General features: G+C 39.4%; 1 protein-coding gene across 6 annotated transcripts in view; it reads left to right on the top strand.

Moving 5' to 3' along the window:
• LOC105481389 (integrator complex subunit 6 like) overlaps positions 1-13869 on the top strand; it is a 62923-nt gene that overhangs the window by 13778 nt on the left and 35276 nt on the right. For all 6 annotated transcript variants that reach the window (XM_071088786.1, XM_071088784.1, XM_071088783.1 and 3 more), the window contains exons 3-6: positions 11703-11852; positions 12663-12752; positions 12982-13165; positions 13425-13553. In XM_071088786.1, coding sequence (XP_070944887.1) covers positions 11703-11852; positions 12663-12752; positions 12982-13165; positions 13425-13553 — 553 coding nt within the window. The remainder of the gene's footprint in view (positions 1-11702; positions 11853-12662; positions 12753-12981; positions 13166-13424; positions 13554-13869) is intronic.

Genomic DNA, 13869 nt, shown 5'->3' with positions numbered 1-13869 from the left:
ACAAGTAAGCTAGATTTCATATATGTAGTCTTGGTTGGTAGTATCTCCTGAAGTGTGTGGAGGAAAATTGGTAGATCAAAACACAGAATGATAGCATTCAGAGTTCTCAGGGAGAGAACTGATTTAATCAAATAAAATGAACTTTGCACATTTTGGCAAGTTCAGGACACTAAGAAAAGCCCTTGGGGAAGTAACTTTTATAAAACTGAATCCAAGAGAACGGGTTATTCTTTTTTTTTTCTTTTTTTCTTTTTTTTTTCTTTTTTTCTTTTTTATTTTTTTTAAAGATAAGGTCTTGCTCTGACACCCAGGCTGGGGTGTAGTGGTGTTATCATAGTTCACTGTAGCCTCAAACTCCTGGGTTCAAGCGATTACCACTTGGGACTACAAACACATGCCACTATGGTTGGCTAATTTGTATGTTAATTTTTTGTAGAGAGAGGGGTCTCGCTATGTTGCCCAGGCTGACCTTGAACTCGTGGGCTCAAGTGATCCTCTCTCCTCAGCCTCCCAAAGTGTGTTGGGATTACAGGCGTGAGCCACTGCACCCAGCCTTGGATATTCTTTAAAAAGTAATTTTAAAGCTACACTAGCCAGGTGCGGTGGCTCAAGCCTGTAATCCCAGCACTTTGGGAGGCCAAGACGGGCGGATCACGAGGTCAGGAGTTCGAGACCATCCTGGCTAACACGGTGAAACCCCGTCTCTACTAAAAAATACAAAAAAAAAAAAACTAGCCGGGCGAGGTGGCGGGCGCCTGTAGTCCCGGCTACTCGGGAGGCTGAGGCAGGAGAATGGCGTAAAAACCCGGGAGGCAGAGCTTGCAGTGAGCTGAGATCCGGCCACTGCACTCCAGCCTGGGCGACACAGCGAGACTCCGTCTCAAAAAAAAAAAAAAAAAAAAAAAAAAAAAAAAAAAAAAGCTACACTATACATTTAAAACACACAACAGTAAAATACCTCCTTTGAGCGTTGAAGTATATTAGTACCTTGAGTCAAGTGAGTAAAGCACAAAAAAGTGAAATCCAGCCAAATTGCTAGAGTATCAGGGAAAAAGTTGTGTCAGGGTCAGAAAATATAAGCAAGAAGGAAGCTTTTAGGGGAGGTACAAGAAGGAAGACAGTTCTATTCTTATAATGATATCGTGTATTCTTAGTGTGTACTTCATAATTGTAACAACCTCCTTTATAGGTGTGCTAGCTGTAAAAATCATTTTACAAAGATGTTTTAAACAGTTTAAAGTGATTCAGCTGTCACAGTGTTCTGTTACCTAAGAGAGCAAGTAAACCTTGTCTTTGTTATCAGAATTGGAGTCCATTGTAATTGTGAGAAGAAAATTCTCGAAGTTGAGAAGTTTTAACTTGCCCAGATATTCAGGGCAAAGACCAAGAGAAAAGTCATTTGTCTCCTCGGGAGACAGAGATGATTGGAAAAGCAGGGCTTCTTATTTTTCATGTCATTCCATCTCACTGGTGAGTTTACCAATGCAGGAACAGTTTGTGATGACAAAGATGACAGAATGCTAAATTGAAGAAGAAAGTAAGTTGGTTGAAAAATACTGTTGGAATTGATTTATGCAAATTTTCTGGGTTGTTTCAGAGCAAGTTTTCCCCAAACTTATGGAGAGCAGATGGAAAAAGGAAAATAGTTTATCTTTCAACAAGAGAAATGATGGCCCTGCTAAATTTAGACTCTTTGGCTTTAACTTGTGACATCTGGGAAAATACTCAAATCTGTTAATCATTTAGTTTGTATAACCACCTAGAAGAGCCCAATGTCCAGGATAGACCTCTAACATGGGCTTACGAATGGCAGATATTACCAGGCTGATTTAATTTCCTTTAATAAAAGATAAAAAGTCTTGTCGAGGAGAGGAAAGCAACATGCATTGGCTTTCTGGATGTCAACAAGGTTTTCATTCATTCATTGTGAAGGGCTTGCTAACAAGCTAGGAAGATTTGGACTGGACTGCACTGCTCAGGGGAATGTCCAGATAGGCTGTGGGATGTATGTGCCTAAAACAAGTCAGTGCAGTGGCTCAGCACCAAGTCAGGGGGACACAACAAGTGGAGCCTCCCAGCAAGAAGTTCTGTCACTGCTGTGTGAAGGAGCCTGGCTTGTGAAAATTCATAATGTACAAGGATTCTTTTTACTGTTTGGAAAGATTCACTGCCAGTCCCTTTAAATAACTACCATCCTAGAGAATATTAATCATTCAACTATTTTTTTGATTTATAAATAGTCAATTCATATACCATTCATAAGGGTTACTTTTCTTGTGGAAATTTAGGTACAGCTGCCCTAAATATCTTTATCAGTTACCTTGGCTGGGGAAATTAACAGCATGTTTATTGAACTTGTACATTATACTGTATTATAACATTATACCATTTTCCAAATGTTAGTAAGGTCGCTAACATTTTGGAAAAGGATTACAAGTGACCTTTAGAGATAGAACAGAAGTTTTCAGAAAGGCCTCTGACACCACTCCCACATCCCCTTCGAGGACAGTTGATCTGCTTTTATCTCTTTTACTTGTTCTTAGTTCCTGGCAAGATTTCAATGGAGGAAAAGGCTTCTCTATTTTAAAAAAATAAAAATCAATGAAAATCAATGAATCAGAGAAGTAGCCTGGCTAAAATGGGATGAAGTTCAGGAAGGACAAGTATTAGGATACTGAGGGATACTGAAGTTTAGGGGAGCCGCTGAATAACACTCCTTCATTTCCCTCCTCCACTTGAAATCTATTGAGAAATAAGACCCAGAAGCCAACCAGAGTTCCAGATTACAGCTTTATTCCTGATCAAAGCTGGAGGAAAGGATATAGCCTACATGTGTATTCATGAAAAACTTCCAAGTAGTTCACATATTGACAGACCTACCCTATGGGTCTGTTGTAGGGGTGGAACCTACCCCTTAAGCACCACATGTCAGAGAACATACCAGAATATTCAAAAGAGCTTCAGCAACAGGCCTGCAGAGAGCATGCTAGTTTCCTGTTTGCAAACCAACCAGTCAGATGAGAAGGTGGAAATGTGGGTGCAGAGGGTAATAAAAAAGAAAATATTGCTTTTAGGCTTTGCCGTTCTGAGGAGAAAAGTGCAAATTCTCTCCTTCCTGTGGTGATGTAAGTGGAGAATAAATAGCTAGTGGCTAGTCAGATCAAGCTGGGACAAGAACCCAGGTCACTTTCTGTCAGTGACAGAAAGGCCCATGTTTTTCTGTTGGTATGAAAAGACATTTTTAGTTGACTATGGAAACTTAAACCCAACCTGAATTAACATATTTACTGAGACAGGAGGTGTTCTCTTTCTGTAAGTCAGATTTACATAAAGGATTGTTACAGGGTGTAGAATTATAAGATACATAAGTCTGATTTATATTAAAGGAAGGTATAGAATTATAGGATATAAAAACTGTAAGGGACCTTAGAGTTGGTTTTTCAGCTCTTTCATTCCTTGGGTGAGGAAACAGCCCCAGGACTTACTCTGACTTACTCTGACTTACTCTGGACCACTTGCCAAGCGAGTTTGAGACAGCTAGGAATAGACCAGACCCTTCTAATTCTTGATTCACTGTTCCCGACACCTAATTGTTCTGTACTTAGATGTCAGGGAAAGTAGGCTTAAAGTGAAATTTTAAAATTTTATTAAATGTATAAACTAATCTAACAAGACATATCTGTGAAGTGAATATAGGCTTACCATGAAGATAGTGCAGGTTCAATTCCCAGACCACCACATTGAAGTGAGTCACAAGAACTTTTTGCTTTCCCAGTTCATAGAAAAGTTGTTTACACGATACTGTAGTCTATTAAGTGTGCAATAGCATTATGTCTAAAAAACAATGTATGCACCTTAATTGAAAATACTTTATTGCTAAAAAAAAATTGTTAATGGGCCGGGCGCGGTGGCCCAAGCCTGTAATCCCAGCACTTTGGGAGGCCGAGACGGGCGGATCACGAGGTCAGGAGATCGAGACCATCCTGGCTAACCCGGTGAAACCCCGTCTCTACTAAAAAAATACAAAAAACTAGCCGGGCGAGGTGGTGGGCACCTGTAGTCCCAGCTACTGGGGAGGCTGAGGCAGGAGAATGGCGTAAACCCGGGAGGCGGAGCTTGCAGTGAGCTGAGATCCGGCCACTGCACTCCAGCCTGGGCGACAGAGCGAGACTCCATCTCAAAAAAAAAAAAAAAAAAAAAAAAAAAAAAAATTGTTAATGATCACCTGAGCCTTCAGCCAGTCATAATCTTTTTGCTGGTGGGGACTCTTGCCTCGATGTTGATGGCTGCCGAGTGATCAGGGTAGTTGTTGCTGAAGGATGGGGTGGCTGTGGTAATTTCTTAAAATAAGACAACTACGAATTTTGCCGCATTGGTGGACGCTTCCTTTCAGGAAAGTTTTCTCTGAAGCATGCAGTGCTTTTTGATAACATTTTATCCACAGTAGAACTTCTTTCTATTTTGTTTTATTGGAGTCTGTCCTCTCAAACTCTGCCACTGATGTATAAACTCAGTTTATATAATATTGTAAATCCTTTATTGTCATTTCAACAATGTTCACAACATCTTCACCATGAGTAGATTCCATCTCAGGAAACCACTTTCTTACTTATTCATAGAAAACAACTCAATCATTAAAGTTTTATTATGAGATTGAAGCAATTCAGTCACATCCTTAGGCTTCACTTCTAAATCTAGTTCTCATGCTCTTTCTACCACTTATGCAGTTACTTTCTCAACTGGACTTTTGAACTCCTTAAAGTCATCCATGAAGGTTGGAATCACCTTCTTCCAAACTCCTGCTAATGTTGATCTTTTGACCTCCTCCCACGAATCACGAATGTTCTTAATGTCATCTAGAATGTTGAATCCTTCCCAGAAGGTTTTCAACTTTGCCCAGATGCATCACAGGGATCACTATCTGTGGCAGCTGTAGCCCTACAAAATGTACTTCTTAATAGCCTTACAAAATGTATTTTTTAAATAATAAGACTTGAAAGTCAAAATGACTCCTTCACCCATGGGCTGCAGAATGGATGTTGTGTTAGCAGGCATGACAACAACGTTGATCTCCTTGTACATCTACATCAGGGCTCTTGGGTGGCCAGGTGCATTGTCGATGATCAATAGTATTTTGAAAGGAATCTTTTTTTCTGAGCATTAGGTCTCAAGAGTGGGCTTAAAATATTCAGTAAACCATGCTGTAAACAGATATGCTGTCATCCAGGTTTTGTTGTTCCATTGCTAAAGCACAGGCAAAGTAGATGTAGCATAATTCTTAAGGGCCCTTTGATTTTCAGGATGGCAAATGAATGTTGGCTTCAGCTTAAAGTTGCCAGCTGCATTAGCCCCTAACAAAAAGTCAGCCTGTCCTTTGAGGCTTTGAAGTCAGGCATTGACTTCTCCTTTCAAGTTATGGAAGTCCTAGATTGTGTCTTCTTCCTATAGAAGTCCGTTTCATCTACATTGAAAATCTGTTCTTCAGTGTAGCCACTCTCATCAGTGATCTTAGCTAGATCTTCTGGATAACTTGCTACAGCTTCTATATCAACACCTGCTGCTTCACCTTGCACTTTTGTGACATGGAAGTGGCTGCTTCTTCTAGCTTCAAAGTTTTCTTCTGCAGCTTTCTTACCTCTCTCAGCCTTCATAGAGTTGAAGATTCATTCTGTCAACTCTAGGAAGAGTTAGAGCCTTGCTCTGGATTAGGCTTTGGTTTAAGGGAATGTTGTAGCTGGTTTGATCTTCTCTGCAGACCACTAAAACTTTCTCCGTATCATCAATGTGGCTATTCTTCTTCTTACTCCTGTGTTTCCTGAAGTGGCATTTTAAATTTTCTTCAAGAGCTTCCTTTGTATTAACAACATGGCTGTTTGGTGCAAGATGCCTACCTATCTCAGCTTTCGACATGCCTTCCTCACTAAGTTTAATCATTTCTAGCTTTCGATTTAAAGTGAGAGAAGTGCAACTGTTCCTTTCACTCGAACACTTAAGAGTCCATTGTAGGGTTACTAATTGGCCTGATTTCAATATTGTTGTGTCTCAAGGAATAGGGAGGCCTGAGGAGAGGGAAACAGATAGGGAACAGCTGGTCAGTGGAGCAGTTAGGACACATACAACATTTATCGATTAAGTTCACTGCCATCTTATATGGGTATGGTTCATGGTGCCCCAAAATAATTACAATAGTAACATCAAAGCTCACTGATCATAGATCACCATAAAAGATATAATAATAGTGAAAAAGTTAGAAATATTGCAAAAATTACCAAAATGTAACAGAGAAACACAAAGTGAGCACATGCTGTTGGAAAAATGGCACTGATAATACAGGGCTGCCACAAACATTCAATTTGTAAAAAATGCAATATCTGTGAGGTGCCATAAAGCAAAACACAGTAAAATGAGGTATGCCGATATCCATAATGTGTGGAAGAGTGGTTTAAATTGGTAGGCTCTGAAGTTAGGCTATCTGGATTCAAATCTTGGCTGTGCCATTTCCTAGTTGTTTGGCCTCGACAAGTTGCTTCGCTTTCCCAAGCCTCAGTATCCTCATGTATAAAGTGGAGATAATAACAGCACCTACCCAGAGGGTGGCTGTGAGGTTCATGTAAGAAGGATGTATATTACATGCTATGCTTAGTATAAGTGAGTTCCTAGCATATAAGCACTGATAAATATTAGCTATCCTTAGTCATCATCATGATTATTTTACCTCGGAGAGACTTTTAAAGTTTGACCTGTGAAGATAATAAACCCTTAGCTTAGGATTTTACCCATCCCAAGTTACTCCTTTGTCCTAAACCTCCATTCTTTAGGCCTCTTGTAATCATCTTTTACTGTCTGTCCGTTGGCCCCATGCTCTGTCACCAAGTCCTGTCCTATTTGTTTCACATGTTTCTCATTTAACTCTTTCATCTGTATTTCCATACGAATTCAGGTCTTGATTCCCTAGGTGTGACTTACTATTCACGCCTCTTAGCTGCTGCTCCTCCTCCTCCTCCTCCTCCTGCCCCCCTCATCTTCCCCCTCCTTTTTTTTTTTTTTTTTTTTTTGAGACAGGCCCTGGTTCTGTCACCCAGGCTGGAGTGCAGTGGCATGATCATGGCACACTGCAGCCTCCACCTCCTGGGATCAAGTGATCCTCCCGCCTCAGCTTTCTGAGTAGCTGGGACCACAGGTGCGCACCGCCATACCCGGCTATATTTTTGTGTGTGTATTTTTGGAAGAGACAGGGCCTTGTCATGTTGCCCAGGCTGGTCTCGAACTCCTGAGCTTAAGCAATCTGCCAGCCTCTGCCTCCCAAAGTGTTGGGATTACAGGTGTGAGCCATCGCGCCTGGCCTCAAACCTCCTAGCTTCTTCTGACTACAGCTTCACCTTCCTCCAGGCTGTCCTGTATGTAACTATCAGACTGATTTTCCTGTTTACCCCGCCTTGGATTCTGTAGTGTGTCTACTGTCTGCTGCTTTTAAGGCCAGGCTCTCATACCTCAACTTCAGGTCTTTTAGGAACATCAGTGTCCAATAGAAATACAATGCCAGTCATACACATAATTTAAAAAACTCTACTAGCCACAGTAAAGAGTAAAAACAGGTAAAATTAATTTTACTAAAATATTTTATGTAACCAAAAATATCTAGGACATTATCATTTCAACATGTAATCAGTACAAAAATAATGAGATTTTGGCATTTCTTGTTCTGCATCTTCAAAATGCCAAATGCATTCTATACTTACATCACATCTTGATCCAAATTAACCATACATCAAGTGTTAAATAACCACATGTAGCTAAAAGCTACTGTATCAGATAGTGCAGCTGTAGAATGTGACTTGCCACCACATAAACAAGACATAACTATGTTTCACTTCTTCCTTGTCTGTTAAAATAGGGATGTTAATGCCATGCCTATTTTATAGGGTTGTCCTAAGCCAATGTGAAGTGTGAAAGTACTTGGTAAACAGTAAAGTTCTGTAAGAATGTATGGAAGTTATTATCAGGAGTGAAGGTTTTTACTAACATAAGAATACAATATCTTTGGAGTAAAGTAATTTAAAAGAAAAAACCATATTAAGGAGGCAAATTAGCTGTCCTGAATTCATTTGTGAAAAAAAATTAAGCAATGAACGGAGAGTATAAATGTATACTCACTATCTCTTTATAATTATCTTTTTGGAAGAAATTTATCACATTAATAAGATTCTCTAAATACTTCAATAAATCTGTGGGCCTTTTTTCCTTCAGCATGTTGAACAATGGTCGTAGGGACATTTGGTTCTTCTCTTGATATAGGGAGCTGGACCCCTACCAAAGAGTTAATTGCTCTTGGTAGTAAATGTAGCCTACGTACTTTGTAGTACTGAGGTAGGAGTGGCATTAAAAATTTCCCATATCATCCAATTCATTGCAAAGAATAGGAATTAACCTAAAAACAATGTCAGAGATTTAGATACAGAAACTATTAATATCTGGGCCGGGCACAGTGGCTCACTCCTGTAATCATAGCACTATAGGAGGCCAAGGCAAGTGGATCACCTGAGCTCAGGAGTTCAAGACTACCCTGGGCAACATGGTGAAACCCTGAATATACTAAAATACAAAAAGTTAGCCAGGCATGGTGGCACACGCCTATAGTACCAGCTACTCAGGAGGCTGAGATACAAGAATCGCTTGAGCCTGGGAGGTGGAGGTTGCAGTGAGCCGAGATCGTGCCACTGCACCCTAGCTTGGGCTACAGAGTGAGACTCCATCTCAAAAAAAAAAGGAAAGAAAAAGAGAGAGAGAGAGAGTGAGAGAGAAGGAGAGAAGGGAGGGAGGGGAAGGAAGGAGGGAAGGAAGAAAACTATTAATATTTGTAAAATGCTTTCATTCCATATTCTAAAGGAAAATTTGAAGACAGATTGATGAATAACACCACTAACAATCAGGACACATTATTTTAAATCATGATGAGTCATAAAGTGGTACCCAAATCTTATCCTAGCCCTTTACCAAACCAAACAGTCCACTAGTTTTTTAAAATTATACCTTGAACTACCACATGGCCCTTCAGGAGTTCAAATTTGATATATAACCGTTGTTTCCAGTGTGAAAATAAGATTGCTAAACGAAGTAACTCCAAAAACAAGAATCAATTTTATATAATGGCTTCAGGGTAAAGGACCCCTGCCCACCATTACAAGTTTGCGAAAGCCAGAAACTTCAACATAATGCGTGACTCTTTCTCTCTCACCTGTCCCTCTAATTAGCTACTAAATCCTTAGGACTCCTCCTCTGAAATACTTCTTTAATCTGCAACATCCTCTCCATCCCCACTGCCCTAACTCAGGCTTTCATCACTTTTCTCATAAGCTCTTTCAGCAGTCTCCAAACCAGTTTCCCTGCCTCAAGCTTCAGCCTCCCTTCCACCCCACAATTTATTCTCCAACTACCAGCAGAGATCTTAGTGAAATACAGATCTGATCATACCACTCCCCGGATTTAAAACCTTGAGTTCTTCCCAGGGCCAGCAGATAAAATCCAGTCTGCTGAGCATGGTGTACAAAGCACTTTATAGTCAGAACCCAAATTATCTTAATCAGCCTTGCCTCCTGCCATGTGCCCAGAGCAATGATAATCAGATTACTGGTGGTTCTCAAGTAAGTCCTATCCTTTTATCTGTTCTCTTCTCTTGCACAGTCTCCTCCACCCCTCACATCAGTGAGTCTCATGATCTTCACTTCATCCCATCAGGCTTTCTCAAATGTCCCATTTTCAGTGAGAAGCCTTCCCTCACTCTCTGGTCACTTGTTCTTTCAGTCTCCATAAATGCATCTCTTATTCCTTTGTGGCAGGAACCCCTCAAGAGCTCATTCCTCTCTATATCCCCAGCACGTAGCATTCTGCCAAGTATAGCATAGTTTGTCAGTAAAAAAATTGTTGAATAAATACAAGAAAGAATTGATCCTCTCCTGCACCCAGATGTACACCTTTCTCTTTTACCCCAAAGAAGAAATCTAACTTCCTAATTCTGTATGATTTATAATCAACTACTGATAGTTCCAGGTATTTGAAAGGACACTTTAAACCATAATGCTTCCTTTTCACTAAAGTTTAGTTTATCTAGTCCAATAAGATTTTCCTTGGGCCATAAAGAGTTATTCTCATTCCCTATATTCCCAGTGCTAAAAGTCATATATATACAATTTGACCAAAAGAGCACCTGGAAAGTTTTAACCTTTAAATGCTTCGACCTATAGGATATGTTAGGAATATTAAAATAAAAGACAACAAGCTAAGCACATCTTTAATTTCACAAGAATCGCCAGCTATTGGACCTGGAGTGAATCTTAACCAAGATCACCTTCATCTTGTAGGGTTATGCAGGTTGTGTTCTGTTTAACCCTAGGGGGCGCCACTCTCACAGATTACGATGTGAATGACTCTGCGAGGTGGTATTCTCAGCCTTACACAGTGTCCCTGCTTATCAGATCATCCTCCTTTTCAACTTAGGTCCTAATAAGCCAACTGGTTTGCTCAAGGTCACACAGGTATTTCATAACAGGGTTCATAGCCAATAACCTGACCCCTTTCTTACTTCTCAGTCATTCTACTAATCCAAATTGCTCTGGAAGACCATGAAACCAGAAAAGAGTGTTTGATGTAGTTGCATGGATAATGGACTATATGCCTTCAGCTAAATGTGAAATTCAAATGGTTTGGTTTATCTCGGTACCATTTGCTCTTGTTTTCCACCTCCCGCTGTACTGGCCTGGTTGGCATAACTTCAGCATTTAGCATATCACACTGCTCCTCTCAGGCTCTCCGAGGCTCAAGTGGCTGTTCCACTCTGTTGCCAAGCTGTGCTGTCTTCTCTCTTTCTTGCTGGCCCATTCCTCTGTGACTTCCTGTTAGCTGCCACCTTCTTCTTTTAGCTTCTCTTCTCAGCATTTTTTTGCTGCTTTGTTTCTATACCCATCTCAGACCAGTCAGCACGATCCTTTCCTTCCTTCTATTCTACAGAGCAATCAATCACAGCATGTTGGCTGTTGACCTTGGATCTTTGGTTGTTTGCTGCTGTTCATAGCTGCTGGGCGTGGCTAGGGGACGCTGCTTCTTTGCCAAAACTTTTTGTTTCTTTTTCTTTCTCCTCTTATTCTAGATCTTGGGCTTTCTGAATGCTTGAAGATGCCAGAAGGGTTATATCCAAATAAATGTGGCTCTATTCCTATTATTCCCTCTTTACTCTTGCTTAAAAGTGAAAATATTGCTTGGGTGGAAGAATCTTGGTTAGAAGAATTAATGTAGCTCAGACAGTCAGTATAACTAATTGTTTGTCTCAACCAAGGACAATGCATTTAAAAAATAACTACTCCTTCCTCTGCCCCTTACTCCATGCTTACCATCAATGTCAAGCTAGGGTAACGTGTGTTGGCAGGTTTGGTTGAGCCTGAACAAAAAACTGGACCTCTTGAGCCACAGTCCTTCAGCCATAATGGACGAAGTATTTTTGACTTCAGTTCTTTGCAGTTGATCGTTAGAGCTAGCAGGTCTTTCCGAAACTGCTTGCTTTAGTTCTACCTGATCAGTGAAGATATAGAATAGAATTAGGTTAAGGAGTGGTAAATTTCTTGGAGTTTTGATACTTGCTGTTTATGTTTGTACTTTATATATTGTTCATTGTGTAATTGAGAAATTCTTTGTAAATGTTTGGTTTGCAGGCTGGTTGGAAGGAAAATCATGCAACATTCATGAGCGAACTAAAAAATCTTCAGGCTTCTGGACTGACTACTCTTGGTCAGGCTCTAAGATCCTCATTTGATTTGTTAAATCTCAATAGATTAATATCTGGAATAGACAATTATGGACAGGTAAAAAAAATTTTTGAGTGAGTACAGCTAATTTATTTTGGTGGCTTGGGGTAAGAATTTAAAATTGGGCATGGTTACTGAGTTTTCTGCTACTTTTCATAACCTCCAAAAATGAGATTCATATTACCTTTTAAATATATACTTTTAAAAAACCCCTCTTCTTTTGGTTCTTGTATATGGCTTGATAATAGAATAGCTAAAATTGTCTACTATGAGATAATCAGATGTTTGAGAATGTTGCGAATAAACGGCTGAGAAATATCGGAACAAGACAATTGGAAAGAAACTTTCAGTGTCCTTAACTCCTCTGCCCCTCCCAATTTGATGAAAAAGCTCTAGGATAAGAAGGCAGAGTAGCATTTGCTGTTGCTTCCATTGTCCTTTCCTCCTCTAAAGTCTGTGCTCACAGTAACCAGAGTCACTCTCCAGGTTGCAGCACGTAAGTCACTAGTGTCCTATCTGTGCCAGGATTTTGACTCAAGTGAATGATTCATGAGGGTGGATGATAATGCCAGTATAATCTTGTAATATTATTTTATGATTACTTGGAAAGCAGAGTGAGAGAGGTATTTAAATGTTAATGGTTTGGGGAGTTACTGAATTATAAGAATTTCTCAGTTTATACTGAATATTACCTCTTCAGGGGTTGTTATTTTGATTCCCACCTATTTCGTTCCCTGATCATTTCTTCCGTATTTATCCAGACAAATTTTATCATATTCTTGAGAGATCATTGGCAAGGCAAATGTAAAAGTTTAAATACACTTCTATTACTTTACATGGCTCTAATGCTTTTTAAATGTATTTTAGGGGAGAAATCCATTTTTTTTAGAACCATCTATTTTAATTACCATCACAGATGGAAACAAGTTAACAAGTACTGCTGGTGTTCAAGAAGAGGTGAGATTTTTTTTTTTTAATTTTGTTTAAATGGCAGGGAACATGTAGCTATTTCTGTGGGAGGCATTTCCAGTTAAGAATAAGTTTGGTCAAATCACCCATCTTGGTAATCCTTGAAAGATGGCTTAATTTTATTGAGTTATATGAAAGAAAAAGTCAACCCTTTAATTACTTCTTCATTTTTATATGGGTTGTTATGATGAACCTTTTCACATTTTTGCCTTATCAGCTCCATCTTCCTTTGAATTCCCCTCTGCCTGGAAGTGAACTAACCAAAGAACCTTTTCGTTGGGATCAAAGGTTATTTGCCCTGGTGTTGCGTTTGCCTGGAGTGGCTTCTACCGAACCAGAGCAACTAGGGAGCGTACCAACTGATGAATCTGCCATCACACAGATGTGTGAAGTCACAGGAGGTATTGGCAATATTTAACGTTTCTGAAGGAAAAATTCAGAGCATAGAGTATATTTTTCATTAAATGCCATATCCAATCTTTACTTGTTTTCCTTCAAAGCCTTTTAACTCTGTTGCTTAAAGTCATCATTGGTATGATACTTGCTGCCAATGTAGTTATGATTATTTCAAGCTATATTTTAGGATTTTAAAATGCTTATACTATGAAATTATATTTTATTTGATCAAACTTGTGCTGTTTATTTTTCCTTCTGGGATAGGTCGCTCCTACTGTGTGAGAACACAAAGAATGTTGAATCAATGTTTAGAATCTCTAGTTCAAAAAGTTCAGAGTGGTGTAGTTATTAATTTTGAAAAAACAGGACCAGATCCACTTCCTATTGGAGAAGGTATAGTAGATAAACTTTTTTAACCCTAAAGTGTTATATAGGAGAATGAGAAGACATTAAATAAATTATTATAGACACAGTCTTCACTATCCACATGCATTTGAGTGGTTACAAACATCCATCCAAACAACTACCTATGTATATGTGTCAGGTAGCCAAATTCTAACAACTTTAATTTCATGTTGGATGTTCCTAAGAATGTGTTTCCTTTTCCTGGTGCATTTTATATTCTCTGGTCCCAGTCTTTGGATTGCACTGACTCATTCACTTCTCTATTCACAAAATGTCTGGAGATTCACTATGGTATGTACTTAAA

Source organism: Macaca nemestrina, chromosome X, assembly GCF_043159975.1.
Source record: "Macaca nemestrina isolate mMacNem1 chromosome X, mMacNem.hap1, whole genome shotgun sequence".
Taxonomy (NCBI): Eukaryota; Metazoa; Chordata; class Mammalia; order Primates; family Cercopithecidae; genus Macaca; species Macaca nemestrina.
The sequence above is the reverse complement of the archived record's forward strand: the minus strand, read 5'-3'. Positions and strand labels throughout refer to the sequence as shown.